This window comes from Macaca mulatta, chromosome 13 (genome assembly GCF_049350105.2).
Source record: "Macaca mulatta isolate MMU2019108-1 chromosome 13, T2T-MMU8v2.0, whole genome shotgun sequence".
NCBI lineage: Eukaryota > Metazoa > Chordata > Mammalia > Primates > Cercopithecidae > Macaca > Macaca mulatta.
The window spans coordinates 68,925,092-68,939,551 of record NC_133418.1 but is presented as its reverse complement, the minus strand read 5'-3'; the positions used below and the strand labels follow the sequence as shown (position 1 = coordinate 68,939,551).

The 14,460-nt window shown below is 41.9% G+C and overlaps 1 protein-coding gene across 3 annotated transcripts in view; it reads right to left on the bottom strand.

The window, feature by feature from the left end:
- Window positions 1–9,196, bottom strand: part of PNPT1 (polyribonucleotide nucleotidyltransferase 1) — a 58,534-nt gene extending 49,338 nt beyond the window's left edge. For 2 of the 3 annotated variants that reach the window (XM_015112399.3, XM_028831652.2), the window contains exons 1-3: window positions 9,018–9,196; window positions 2,636–2,696; window positions 1,022–1,096 (exon numbers count right to left, since the gene is read on the bottom strand). In XM_015112399.3, the coding sequence (XP_014967885.1) occupies window positions 1,022–1,096; window positions 2,636–2,696; window positions 9,018–9,178 (297 nt within the window). In that variant the 5' untranslated portion in view covers window positions 9,179–9,196. The remainder of the gene's footprint in view (window positions 1–1,021; window positions 1,097–2,635; window positions 2,697–9,017) is intronic. The other variant, XM_015112401.3, reaches the window with a different exon arrangement.
- Window positions 9,197–14,460: the final 5,264 nt, after the last annotated feature.

Here is a 14,460-nt window from a genome sequence, read left to right as displayed (position 1 = left end):
TAGTTGGGCACAATGGCCTGCACCCATAGTCCTAGCTACTCAGAAGGCTGAGGTAGGAGGATTGCTTGAGCCCAGGAGTTTGAGGCTGCAGTGAACTATGATCACACCACTGAACAACTCTAACCTGGGTGACAGAGCTAGACCCTGTTTCTTTAAAAAAAAAAAAAAAAAAAAAAAAAAAAAAAGTCTTCTACTCAACAGTAAGAGTGGAAGACTCACTATTTCCCACAGATACTCATTCTGATCAAGTCAAACATTGCTTTTTTGGGTATCAACTCTGTTAAATATAATTGTGCCCCCCTTTTCATAATAAAAGGGAGCTATAAAATTCAAATAAACTCATTACTAAACATACAGTTGTCTCTTGGTATCCCTGGGAGATTGGTTCTAGGACCTCTTGCGGATATCAAAATCCATTGATGCTCAAATCCTTGATGTAAAACACCATAGTATTTGTTTATAACCTATGTATATCCTCTCATATACTTTAAATCAATCTCTAGATTACATATAATCCTTAATACAAAGTAAATGCTACATAGTTTTTATACCGTATTGTAGGGAATGACAAGAAAAAAAAGTCTGTATGTGTTCAGTACAGATGCAATTTTTTCCCCAATATTTTCGATTCATGGTTGGTTGAATCCATGGATGCAGAACCCAAGGACATGGAGGGCTGACTGTACTTGCAGAGTCATACTGAAGGGAAACTATGAGGGAAATGAATTCATTGCTTATTCAGTGTCAAAGTAGTCATGCACTTCCAATCTTCTTGTCAACTTATGCACCTGGACGCTCCAAATTCTAAAGCATGCTTAATCCTAGTATTTGCTTATGAAGCAGTTTATACTCTTTTAATGAGTCAGCATCAAAAAACTAGGAAAAATTCTTTGTTGTGCAAGTTCATATTTTCCACTCACTAGACATGTATTTTCCACTCACTAGACACTGGACAAAAATATTATACATTCTACACTTACTTACACCATATTACAGTTCAGATAAATCAGCAAAAACTTACCACCAAAGGCATAAACTGGGAAGGCGAAGGTTTTGTTTTACTGACTGCTGTGACCATTACTGCAGTGTCACCTGACTTAAACATAAAGAACAACACTGGTAAGTTCATTTGAAATCAGATATCAGCATCTAAGTAGCAACTGAATAAATCCTTACTCCAATTAAACTCAAGAAAAGATATGTAATTCTATGACATGATTATGAAATAAAAAGTTATTCACAAGTAGTCCAATCTTGATCTCTGAGGTTTTCAAAAGCTATGGATAAGGCAAGATTAACAGGTAATTTAGCCGGGCGCGGTGGCTCAAGCCTGTAATCCCAGCACTTTGGGAGGCTGAGACGGGAGGATCACAAGGTCAGGAGATCGAGACCATCCTGGCTAACACGGTGAAACCCCGTCTCTACTAAAAAATACAAAAAACTAGCCGGGCGAGGTGGCGGGCGCCTGTGGTCCCAGCTGCTCGGGAGGCTGAGGCAGGAGAATGGCGTAAACCCGGGAGGCGGAGCTTGCAGTGAGCTGAGATCCAGCCACTGCACTCCAGCCTGGGCGACAGAGCCAGACTCCGTCTCAAAAAAAAAAAAAGAAAAAAAAAAAAAAACAAAAAAAACAGGTAATTTAGTCATATCCAACGAATTGAATAGTATTCTCTACTTCTTATGTGGCTATACATAAGGAAAAATTCCCCAATTATTACTATAGAAGAAAATACCAAAATCACTTTCTCTAGAAAAGCACAACAGAATTTATTAATGCATAAAAGAGAAGCCCAAGTTTGGAAGGGATGTTAAAGGTCACTTAAAATGGCCAGGCGCGGTCGCTCACGCTTGTAATTCCAGCATTTTGGGAGGGCAAGGCAGGTGGATCACAAGTTCAAGAGATCGAGACCAGGCCAGGCACAGTGGCCCAAGCCTGTAATCCCAGCACTTTGGGAGGCCAAGGCGGGTGGATCACGAGGTCAGGAGATCGAGACCATCCTGGCTAGCACAGTGAAATCCCAACTCTACTAAAAACGCAAAAAATTAGCCGGGCGTGATGGCGGGCGCCTGTGGTCCCAGCTGCTTGGGAGGCTGAGGCAGGAGAATGGCGTGAACCCAGGAGGCGGAGGTTGCAGTGAGCTGAGATCACACCACTGCACTCCAGCCTGGGTGACAGAGAGAGACTCCATCTCAAAAAAAAAAAAAGAGATCGAGACCATCCTGGCCAACATGGTGAAACCCCATCTCCACCAAAAATAAAAAAATTAGCTGGGTGTGGTGGTGCACTCCTGTAGTCCCAGCTACTCGGGAGGCTGAGGCAAAAGAATCGCTTGAACCCGGGAGGCAGAGGTTGCAGTGAGCCGAAATCGCACCACTGCACTCCAGTCTGGTGACAGAGCAAGAGTCCATCTCAGAAAATAAAAATTAAAAAAATGGAAAAAAATAAGTCACTTAATACATGCAGCCCTCTGGACTCTGGTTGTCGGGAATGATTCTTACAGTATAAACTATCTTAGTAGTATCTGAATTAATTTCCAGTATCAAAATTCTAAGTAGTTACACAATGTTGTAGTTACACATTTAGTATGAGTCTCTGTACCCATTTTTAAGATGAATTTTTAAAATCTGGACTTTTTACCTGTACTACAGCAGAGCCATCTGCAAATCTGGCCAGCTTTCCAGAGGATATTTCTAATTTCCTGTTTAAAAATAAAAATGCAATACAAGAAGACTTAGGTTATCTGTACAATTCCTGCTTAGTATAAAATAATAAAAGATTCTAAGGGAAGATTCTAAACCCCTCCCACCCACCCCACCAACAAAAAGGGGCAGAATCCATGATCATTATCAAAAGTAAAAGGGGAACTTAAGAGTGACTTAAAGAAGAATACAGAAACCAAGGCACAGGATTGATCTGAACAGGAAAGCATTTTGGAGGTTCAGAAGTTAACTGCTTCCCTAAATGTTAATTCCCATGTACCATCTATTTTTTTTTTTTGCGGGGGCGACGGTGGGTGGTGGGTCATTGTGTCTTGTATCTTCTTTTTCTTTTCTTTTCTTTTTTTTTTTGACAGAGTCTTGCTCTGTTGCCTAGGCTGGAGTGCAATGGCACAATTACAACTCACTGTAACCTTGAACACCTGGGCTCAAGCGATCCTCCAACTCAGCTTCCTGAGTAGTTGGGACTACAGGTGCACACCACTACACTTGGCTAATTTTAGTTTTTGTTATGGATGAGATCTCACTATATTGTCTAGGCTGGTCTTGAACTCCTGGCCTCAAGCAATTCTCCCGCCTTGGCCTCCCAAAGTGCTGGGATTACAGGTGTGAGTCAAGGTGCCTGGCTCCATTTACCATCTTAGTACAGTCTCTTATCATCTCTCACCTTGTTGACTACAGTAACATTTTAACATACAAATAGGATTGTTTCCCTACTTAAAAATCCTTTAGCCAGGCGTGGTGTCTCCCAACTGTAATCCCAGGACTTTGAAAGGCTGACACAGGCTGATCACCTGAGGTCAGCAGTTCAAGACCAACCTGGCCAACATGGTGAAACCCCATCTCTACTAAAAATATCAAAATTAGCTGGGCATGGTGGTGCCTGTCTATAATCCCAGCTACTAGGGAGGCTGAGGCAAGACAGTTGCTTAAACCCAGGAGGGGGAAGTTACAGCGAGCCGAGATTGTGCCAATGCACTCCAGCCTGGGCGAGAGTTGAGACTCCATACCAAAACAACAACAACAAAAAACACTTGAGAATTTCTCCCAATGCTTTTAGGACAAAATATAAACTCCTAAATATTGCCTATAAGGACCTTCACGTTCAACAGAAGGGGAAAGAATAATCTTCAATTCAATGAGGAAAGAGTAGTCTTGTGAGGCAATAGTGAACAACCGGATGCAAAAAAGAATGAATCTTCATAAATTAACTCAAAATGGATCCTGGACTTAAACGTTAAGAGCTAAAACGATAAAAGTCTTAGAAACAAAACACAGGAGTAAATCTTCAGAGACTTGGGCCAAAGTCTTAAATATGACATCAAAAGCATAAATGACAAAAGAAAAAATAGGTAAGTTGGATTTCATAAAAATTTAAAACTTTAAGAGTAAAAGAAGTGCCATATATTAAGAGAAAAATATTTGCAAACCAAGTATCTGATAAGGGACTTGTATTAATATCTAGAATATTTAAATAATGCTTACAATTCAACAATAAAGACAACTGAATTTTAAAACTTGGCAAAGAGGCTGGGCGCAGTGGCTCAAGCCTGTAATCCCAGCACTTTGGGAGGCCGAGACGGGTGGATCACGAGGTCAGGAGATCGAGACCATCCTGGCTAACACGGTGAAACCCTGTCTCTACTAAAAAATACAAAAAACTAGCCGGGCGAGGTGGCGGGCGCCTGTAGTCCCAGCTACTCGGGAGGCTGAGGCAGAATGGCGTGAACCCGGGAGGCGGAGCTTGCAGTGAACTGAGATCCGGTCACTGCACTCCAGCCTGGGTGACAGAGCGAGACTCCGTCTCAAACAAACAAACAAACAAACAAACAAAAAAACACTTGGCGGCCAGGCGCGGTGGCTCAAGCCTGTAATCCCAGCACTTTGGGAGGCCGAGACGGGCGGATCACGAGGTCAGGAGATCGAGACCATCCTGGCTAACACGGTGAAACCCCGTCTCTACTAAAAAATACAAAAATCTAGCCGGGCGAGGTGGCGGGCGCCTGTAGTCCCAGCTGCTCGGGAGGCTGAGGCAGGAGAATGGCGTAAACCTGGGAGGCAGAGCTTGCAGTGAGCTGAGATCCGGCCACTGCAGTCCAGCCTGGGCAACAGAGCAAGACTCCGTCTCAAAAAAAAAAAAAAAAAAAAAAAAAAACACACTTGGCAAAGGACTTGAACAGACATCTCTCCAAAGAAGACATACAAATGGCCAGTAAGGACATAAAAATATGCTCAATATCATTAACTATCAGCAGGGAAATGCAAATCAAAATCACAACCTGTTATGAATGTTCCTTGTAGCATTATTCATAGTAGTTCCCAAATGGAAACAACCCAAATGTCCATCAACTGATGAATGGATAAGCTAAATGTGGTATAATTCATACAACGGATTATTATTCAGTGATAAAAAGGAACAAAGTACTTATACATGTTACAACATGAATAAACATTGACAACATTATGTTAAGTGAAAGAAGGCAGTCACAAAAGACTATGTTTCCACGTAAGAAACGTTCATAATAGGCAAATCCACAGAGATGGAAAGTAGATTAGTGGTTGCCTGGGGCTGGGGAGAAATACTAAGTGACTACTACTAATGAATTTCGTTTTAGGGTGATAGAAGTGTTCTAAAATTGATGGTGGTAATGGCTGCAAAACTTTGAATATACTAATATCCATTGAATTATACACTTTATTTATCTGTATTTATTTATTTTGAGATAGGGTCTTGCTCTGTTGCCCAGGCTGGAGTGCAGTGGTGCCATCACAGCTCACTGCAGCCTTGACCTCCCAAGCTCAAGCAATCCTCCCACCTCAGCCTCCTGAGTAGCTCGAAATACAGGTGTGCACCACCATACTGGCCTAATTTTTAAATTTTTTTGTAGAGATGAGGTCTCATTATGTTACCCAGGCTGGTCTCAAACTCCTGGACTCAAACTCAAGCAATCCTCCTGCCTTGGCTTCCCAAAGTGCTAGGATTACAGACATGAGCCACTGCTCCCAGACGAGTTGTACACTTTAAATGAACTGTATGGTATGTGAATTATATCTTAATAAAGCTGTCTTATATACATGAAATAGGCAGCACTATCAGCCTTATTCCCCAGTTTCAGCAGAGAATGCAAAAAGAGCTTACTGAGGTCTTGAAACAGACCAGCAAAACTTGTCAAAGAGCTCAAGATTCATCAAAAGGTGTTTTGAGATGAAACCAAGTCAGTGACCCCTGAAGATACAGAGGAAGATGCTCTGTCACATGAACTCAGCTTCAGCAACCTTCTTTCATAGTCTGGTGCTGAAAATGCACAAACCAAACACAAGCATGCAGACAGGCCCAATGCCCTGCCCCAAATAAGATTATTCTGTCCTTCACATACCAAAGAGATGAAGGAACAACCCTTAATATTTTCACCTGTTAAATACCTTTGCCAGAAGCCTGAGTTAATGAAAAGCATATTCATCTGTTCAGTTAGACCCATTTTGTTAAGTTTGAAAGTCAGAACAAAGTATGTACATTTAATACATGTTAATAAATAGTGATTTTGTAGTACCAAATTCTTGACTCTGAAATATTAGTTTTTTTTTTTTTTGAATCAGGGAATATTTGATAAGTTCTAGTTGGGTTTCTACTTAGTCAATACAGATGGTATAATGATGAAAGCCTACAATAAAATGGGTGTCCTCTGACTAATGGGAATAATGAGGTACAGAGAGGAGGCTGGTGCTGGATTAATACGTGGAGTAGATGGAAGGAATGGGATACTCAAAACCAGTCATACTGTGTAGTATCACAGACCTGCAACAACCTATAGCTGAAATCAGTATTAAGTAATGGTTTCCTGTGGCAAATGTAAATTTGGCATCTTGAAATTTTGTTTAACCCCAAGTAAGATGCTACCAATACTTCTCAAAACCTACCAGGAACTGGCATTCTGTCTACCAGTGTGAATTCTGAATACCTAAGTGATCTCTGTGAAGGGGAGTGGAGGATCTTTAACTAGACTACAGTGGGCCCAAAACACAGGGAAGAAAAGCTGTGACAGCTACAGGTCTACTCCATTAATGGGGCTACTGCCTTAGCATTTTGCCCACAGTGGCATACTCTTTTGAATATCCTCAGTGATTTGATGCATAGTAGATGCTCAATAAAAGACTGCTGAAATGAAAATTAAACACCTGCCTCCAAGGTTACCGTGAGCATTAAATATACTATCTGAAAAACACCTACAATAATTATATAATCTTCTAGAATGCAGTAAAGAATACATATGGTAACAAATATAATGTGTCACTCAATAAATGTTGCCAATGGCAAACAAGACAAAAATGAAAGAATTTATCCAGCAAGTATGATATTTATGAGTCTAGTTATTTCAATACATGACACGAGTTTAAAGAGAACTATCTACAAAAGAACAGGTTGATTAATAAAAGAAAGAGTCAAAGTAGATTATTTATGGAAAATATGGAGGGTAGGAGCTGCATCTTGTTTTGAGTATCTAGTGCCTATCTCACAGTACGTGACTGTTGAATGAAATGTTCTGGGCATTTCTTCGAAGCATGTGCAGTCCTTGAAGAATGGAAAAGATGTCCTCTTCCCTCAAAAATCAGAATTAAGGAATGCTGGGAGTGGAATGAGCCTTAGAGATAACCTAGTTTAGGGGTGACCAAACTACAGCTCATGGCCTATTTCTGTACTACTCTGTAACTAAAAATGTTTTTTTATTTTTATTTATTTATTTATTTTTGAGACAGAGTTTTGCTTTTGTCGCCCAGGCTGGAGTGCAATGGCACAATCTCGGCCACTGCATCCTCTGTCTCCTGGGTTCAACCGATTCTCCTGCCTCGGCCTCCCAAGTTACTGGAATTACAGGTGCCTGCCACCATGCCCAGCTAATTTTTGTATTTTTAGTAAAGATGGGGTTTCACCATGTTGGCCAGGCTGGTCTCCAACTACTGACCTCAGGTGATCCATCCACCTCAGCCTCCCAAAGTGCTCGAATTACAGGTGTGAGCCACTGTGCTGGGCCGTTTTTTAAAACATTTCTAAAGGGTTTGTAAACACATACACACAGTGTATACCCCAAAAAGCCTAATATATATATTATCCAGTCCTTTACAGAAAAAGTTTGCAGACCCTTAATGGAATCCAGTCTCCACACTTTGCACAAGAAAATGGTGAATTAACTTGTTCAACGTGAATTACTTATCAAAGTTAGAGTGGGAGACCTGGATTCAAAACGATTTTTTTGCTTTTTGTATGAACTGGGGTCAAAATTTTTTCAAAGTACACGTAAGAAATTTAGATAAGGCCGGGCGCGGTGGCTCAAGCCTGTAATCCCAGCACTTTGGGAGGCCGAGACGGGCGGATCACGAGGTCAGGAGATCGAGACCATCCTGGCTAACACGGTGAAACCCCGTCTCTACTAAAAAATACAAAAAACTAGCCGGGCGAGGTGGGGGGTGCCTGTAGTCCCAGCTACTTGGGAGGCTGAGGCAGGAGAATGGCGTAAACCTGGGAGGCAGAGCTTGCAGTGAGCTGAGATCCGGCCACTGCACTCCAGCCTGGGCGACAGAGCAAGACTCCTTCTCAAAAAAAAAAAAAAAAAAAAAGAAATTTAGATATATGAAGTTTGCATTAGCAATTCCATTTATTCTAAAAACGATTAAAGCATAAGTTTTTTCTTTTTTAAACGGTCCCTTAAAAAAGTACGGGCTTTGTAAGCAAGAAACAGAAATTCAAAAACCACCTAGTCCCACAATACTTTTTAATTGACTCTTAGAAAGTTATCTAACCTTTTTTGAGCCTCTACAAAACGAGGGTAATAGTACCTTTACGACAGGTTTAAAAAGATTGCGAGGATCCTATAACTGGCGTTCAAAAAACTGACTTTTCCTTTCCCTCCTAACCGGGGGTCATAGTGGCCACACTTTAGGCAATCAATTAGATTGGATGACGTGATACATCCACGTCAACTCGTTATCCCTAGGTGGAATGTTTCCCACTTAAGAGTCCAGTGGTCCCGGAAAGTAAAGAGATCGGAAGTCAGGTGGAGGGACAGAGTCGGATGGAGCAAAGAAGCCCGGCACACACCAACAGAGGGCATGAGATAGCGCGGGAAGAAGGAGGGTCCGAGGAGTCACATTCCAAACCCGGAAAGAGAAATTTGGAATTTAGATTTAGGGTAAAGAGAGATTAAATAGACCTAGGATACTGGGTTTCTACCCTGGGAGACGAATACGCTCAGGCTGGCTGGACAGGACGCCTTATGACAATACAGGGAACGCACGCCACTCCTTACCTGTTGCCTAAGTCCACGGCCACAGCTCGAGACCCTGCGCTACTCCATAGTGCACGCGCCTGCAACTGGGTGAGTGCCCGATCCCGCCCTGGCAGACGGAAGGGACCATCGCTCCGGGGCCGGAGCCGGAGGCACGAGCTGCAGTACCTGCAGGCAGCCATGACACCCGGCACGCGATCAACCCAGGCTGTGCCCTGATTGGCTCACTCCTCAGACCGTGGGGCGGAGCCTGATGCAGTTTCGTTTTCCGCGGTGCCTAAGGGACGCCGGGACAACGGAAACGTTGGCCACCTTCTACGAAGACTAGAGAGGATCAAACCTATCAGAAAGCGATTATGTTGTAAACGATCTTTGTTGTTATCTGCCAATGAAAGGCAATTAGATAAATAAGGTTTTTGTGTGTGTACTATCGTAATTTAAAGGAGAAGTCCTAGAATAATGTACACGTGTAATATGCAGAGTAAATTTATATTTACTCTTATTACTAGAAGTCATAGAACAACACATTATTATTATTTGACTCTGTGAACTAAGAATTAGAATTTGTGTGGTGGGCCTTTGGAAAGAGCTCTCCCTCTCCCCTTCTCCGCCCTGGTTTTTATTTTATAAATTTCACATAGCAGATATGACACTGCAGCGATTTGTGTTAACCGATTTACAGCAAATTAATTCATTTTTCATCGACTTGTAATTTTAGAAATATTTATTGTCATTTCTGATTCATTTTCATTTCCATTGCTAATAATTAGAAATTTATATTCCTGTCCCTTTTGGTCGAACTCTTTTTTTTTTTTTTTTTTTTTTTTTTTTGAGACGGAGTCCTGCTCTGTGCCCCAGGCTGGAGTGCAACGGCGCGACCTCGGCTCACTGCAAGCTCCGCCCCCCGGGTTCATGCCATTCTCCTGCCTCAGCCTCCTGAATAGCTGGGACTACAGGTGCCCGCCATCACGCCCGGCTAATTTTTTTTGTATCTTTTAGTAGAGACGGGGTTTACACGGTGTTAGCCAGGATGGTCTCGATCTCCTGACCTCGTGATCCGCCCGCCTCGGCCTCCCAAAGTGCTGGGATTACAGGCTTGAGCCACCGCGCCCGGCCAGGTTCAACTCTTAAATGCAAAATGCCAGCTACTGTTTGAAGTAAATATTTTGTAAAATGAAAAAAAAAAAAAAAAGTTTTTGGGATTTGAACAATTTTTAGAGAGTGGGTAAATTTCTTCCATCCCATTAATCCGTTCCGTTAGAAATTCTTTATGTTGTTCCTTTAATGAACCAATGAGCATTTTCATATTATGATGTATATTTCTTGTATAAGGTCATAACCGCCTTCCCCCAAAGAAAACCAAGCAACAAAAACCCAACACTCATTCAAACACAGTTTTCAGAATTAAAAACGTTGGCTGGACGCGGTGGCTTGTAATCCCAGCACTTTGGGAGGCCTGTAATCCCAGCACTTTGGGAGGCCGAGGCAGGCGGATCACCTGAGGTCGGGAGTTCGAGACCAGCCTGACCAATATGGAGAAACCCCCGTCTCTACTAAAAATACCAAATTAGCCGGGCGGGGTGGTTCATGCCTGTAATCCCAGCTACTCGGAAGGCTGAGGCAGGGTAATCGCTTGAACCCGGGAGGCAGAGGTTGCAGTGAGCCGAGATCGCGCCATTTCTACAAGAGTGAAACTCCGTCTAAAAAAAAAAAAAGTCCTGGCGCGGTGGCCCACGCCTGTAATCCCAGCACGCTGGGAGGCCGAGGCAGATGGATCACGAGGTCAGGAGAACCAGTTCATCCTGGCCAACAGGCTGAAAACGCGTCTGTACTAAAAATACAAAAATTAGCTGGGTGTGGTGGCGCATGCTGTAATCCCAGCTACTCCGGAGGCTGAGGCACAATAATTGCTTGAATCCAGGAGGCGGAGGTTGCAGTGAGCCGAGATCACGCACTGCACTCCAGAGCGAGACTCCATCTCAAAAAAAAAAAAAAAAGAAAGAAAGAAAAGAAAAATGTTGATCCATGATTTAAAAAAGAAAAAAGAATGATGAACTCTAAACAGATAAATGATTTGGTGGCAAAGCAGCTTTCTGACACCTTGCTTTCATGAGCTATTATTACTGATTTGGGATTTCCGTGCCAATAGAGGGATTACCATTAACCTTGTTTACAGATTTTTAGTGTTAAAGCAGTTTTTGCGTCTTCTCCCTTTTACTTTACCTTGAGTTGCCACATTTTCAAGACCAATCAATCTATTGAAATCTGTCATGAAGATAAATGTCTCAGAAAACCTACTTGCCACAGTTGAACATGACTTTTGATTTATAGAGTAAGAACACAAAATCATCTTTTGGTAATATACTTAAGTACTATGTAATCATTTTCATTTAGGCAGTATTGCCTAATAGTTTAGAGCATAGACTTGGAGTTAGTCCCAGCTGGTTCCGATCTTGTCTGTTAATTACCAGTTGTGTGACCCTAGCTCTCTGAGCCTCAGTTTCCCCATAAAAATGGATAGTAACATGAAACTAACAGGGTTTTTGTAAGGATTAAACATGTCAGATGATATATTTATAATAGTACCTAGCACATTGTCAACATCAATAAATGGTAAATTTAGCTATTATCCTGCCTTTTCCTTTTCTTTTAAGACGGAGTTTTGCTCTTGTTGCCCAGGCTAGAGTGCAGTGGCACAATCTCAGTTCACTGCAACCTCTGCCTCCAGGGTTCAAGTGATTCCCCTGCCGCAGGCCTCCTGAGTAGCTGGGATTACAGGCATCCACCACCATGCCTGGCTAATTTTTTGTATTTTTAGTAGAGATGGGGTTTCATCATGTTGGCCAGGTTGGTCTATAACTCCTGACCTCAGGTGATTCACCCGCCCTGGCCTCCCAAAGTGCAGGGATTACAGGCGTGAGCCACCGCACCCGGCCTTATCCAGCGTTTTGTTAATTCTTCCTCCAGTTTCCAGGTATTCTGAACATCTTTCTCTTCTTCAGAACTCCTTGAACTCCTTGAATCGGTTAGCTTTCATCCAGCCAGAAATAATGGAAAGCAGCATTTACCTATTAAGAATCCCCCACCCCCATTTCCTCACATAAACCTGATATAATTCAAATAGTAGTAATTGGATAGTAAACTCAAAAGCAAATGTAGGCACTAAAATCTTGTAGCAGAGCTTTGTTATGAAGATATAGATGATACGGAATACGTTTATATGTTTATATGAAGCATTTTTAGATTAGCGTAGAAACAAAAATATAAAACGTTTAAATTCTTGTAGTTGTTACTACTGAAGCTATAATCCATGAGGTTCAGTCTGAGATGTTATTCTGGAAGTAGAGTTATGTTTCCCTCAAGTATAGTTCAACAGCCAAAATATAATTTAAAAGGAATTTATTTACCTATGATTGTTGAAGGGCATTAAAAATGATCCAACTTAAATCCACTAGCAACTTCTCAGATCTCCTTTTCCCTTTTCTTCAAACTCCAATGAACCTGCATCAAAATAGTTAATATCACTACACGCTCTGAATAAGCAACTACAGTTAAATAAAACATCATTGCATTAAGTTGTGTTTAACTACTTTTTTTTTTTTTGAAATGGAGTCTTGCTCTGTTGCCCAGGCTGGAGAGCAGTGATGTAATCTTGGCTCACTGCAACCTCCGCCTCCTGGGTTCAAGCAATTCTTCTGCCTCAGCCTCCCAAGTAGCTAGGACTACAGACGTGCACCATCACGCCCAGTTAATTTTTGTATTTTTAGTAGAGACGGGGTTTCACTATGTTGGCCAGGCTGGTCTCCAACTCCCGACCTCAGGTGATTTGCCTGCCTTGGCCTCACAAAGTGCTAGGATTACAGGCATGAGCCACAGAGCCCGGCCCTTTAACTACATTTTAATTTAGTTTGTAGTTTAGTTTAGACAGGGTATACATTTATATTGCTTTTATGACTGAAAGCTGTAACACTATGGAAGTTATATTTTGTTATATAGTAACATTATAATTAAAAGTATCAGCAGACCCTGAAGTGTTCAGGAAAAAGTTTTTGTCTTGTAAGAATGTAGCCTACTCAACTCTAAGGAAGTCTGCTCTACACCGCTACCAGAAGGATCTTTCTCAAACACAAATAGAATTGTGTCTCCATCCTGATTACATTTTTTTAGTGGCTTCCTAAGTCTTTAAGGATAGAATTTAAACTGCTTTGCATGGACTATAAACCTTTCCTTTCCTATTGGCCTCATCAACTTTTTCTTACTACCCTATTTCCTTCCCGCCCTCTTTTCACTTTATACTCCAAGTAAACTGAACTGCTTGTTCCCTTGCACCACTTTCTCTTGCCTCTGTGGCTTTGCAGGTATGATTCTCTGTGCTTGGCACACACTCCTCACATGTATCAATCAGACAAACTCAGTCTTCAGTACTATCCTCTTTACTTCCCTAGGCAGACTTATGGATACAATCTATGTCTGTCCTTCCACTTTATTAATTTATTTATGTAGTTATTAATTCATCTGTGGAAGTGAATGTGGGAATAGGTATTGCATAGTGGTTAAAAGTGCTGTCTCTGGCATCAGATTGCCTGGGTTTGCATCTTACCTCTTTCCCCTCCTAAACATGTGACTCTTGATAAGGTACTTACCCTTTCTATACCTCAGTTTCCTGTTTTATAAATGGGAATGATAGTAAATACCTACCTCCCAGGGTTGTCATGCAGACTTAATGCAGTCTTACTTTTATGAAACTAAGGATAGTCCCTAGCATATGGAAAGCATGATAAGGTGCTCTAATATTTATTGAATACTTATTTTATGCCAGGCACTGTGTTGGCTTGAGACCATAGAGATGTCAAGAGAGCCATAGGGCATAATCCTTGCTTTATGGAGCTTGCATTCTAACGAGAGACTGACAAAAACAATCAAACATAAACAGATAAATTATTATGTGGTTAATACTGAGAAGGAAATAAACTAGGTAAAAAGAGAATACTGGGATGGAGAGAGGACAAACTTCAAAAACAGTGGCCAGGGAATGCACTCCTGAGGAGATATTTTAGCCAATCTGAAGGACGAGAAGAAGAAGAAGACACCTTCTGGAACATGGGGGCCAGGCAGGAGCAGTGACTTGTAGCGGGAGGGGCACCCCGAGTCAGGAGAGAATTTGGCTTCTCTGAGGATGTGGAAAAGCCAGTGTCACTAGAGAGTAGTAAGCAGGAGAGTAGTAAGCAGGTGGGTACGAAGTAGAAGAGGAAGGCAAAGCATAGCATGGGATTTGGGAAAACAGCAGAAAGTTTAAACAGGGAAGTAGCATGATCTAGTCTACATTTTAAGATGGTCCCTCTGGCTGCCAGGTCTAGAATGGATCAGAGGAGAACAAGAGAGAAATGTTGTGATTAGGAGTAATGTGATGGCATGGACTGATGTGGTGGCAGGGGTGACAAGAAGAAAGGATGGGCAGATTTGG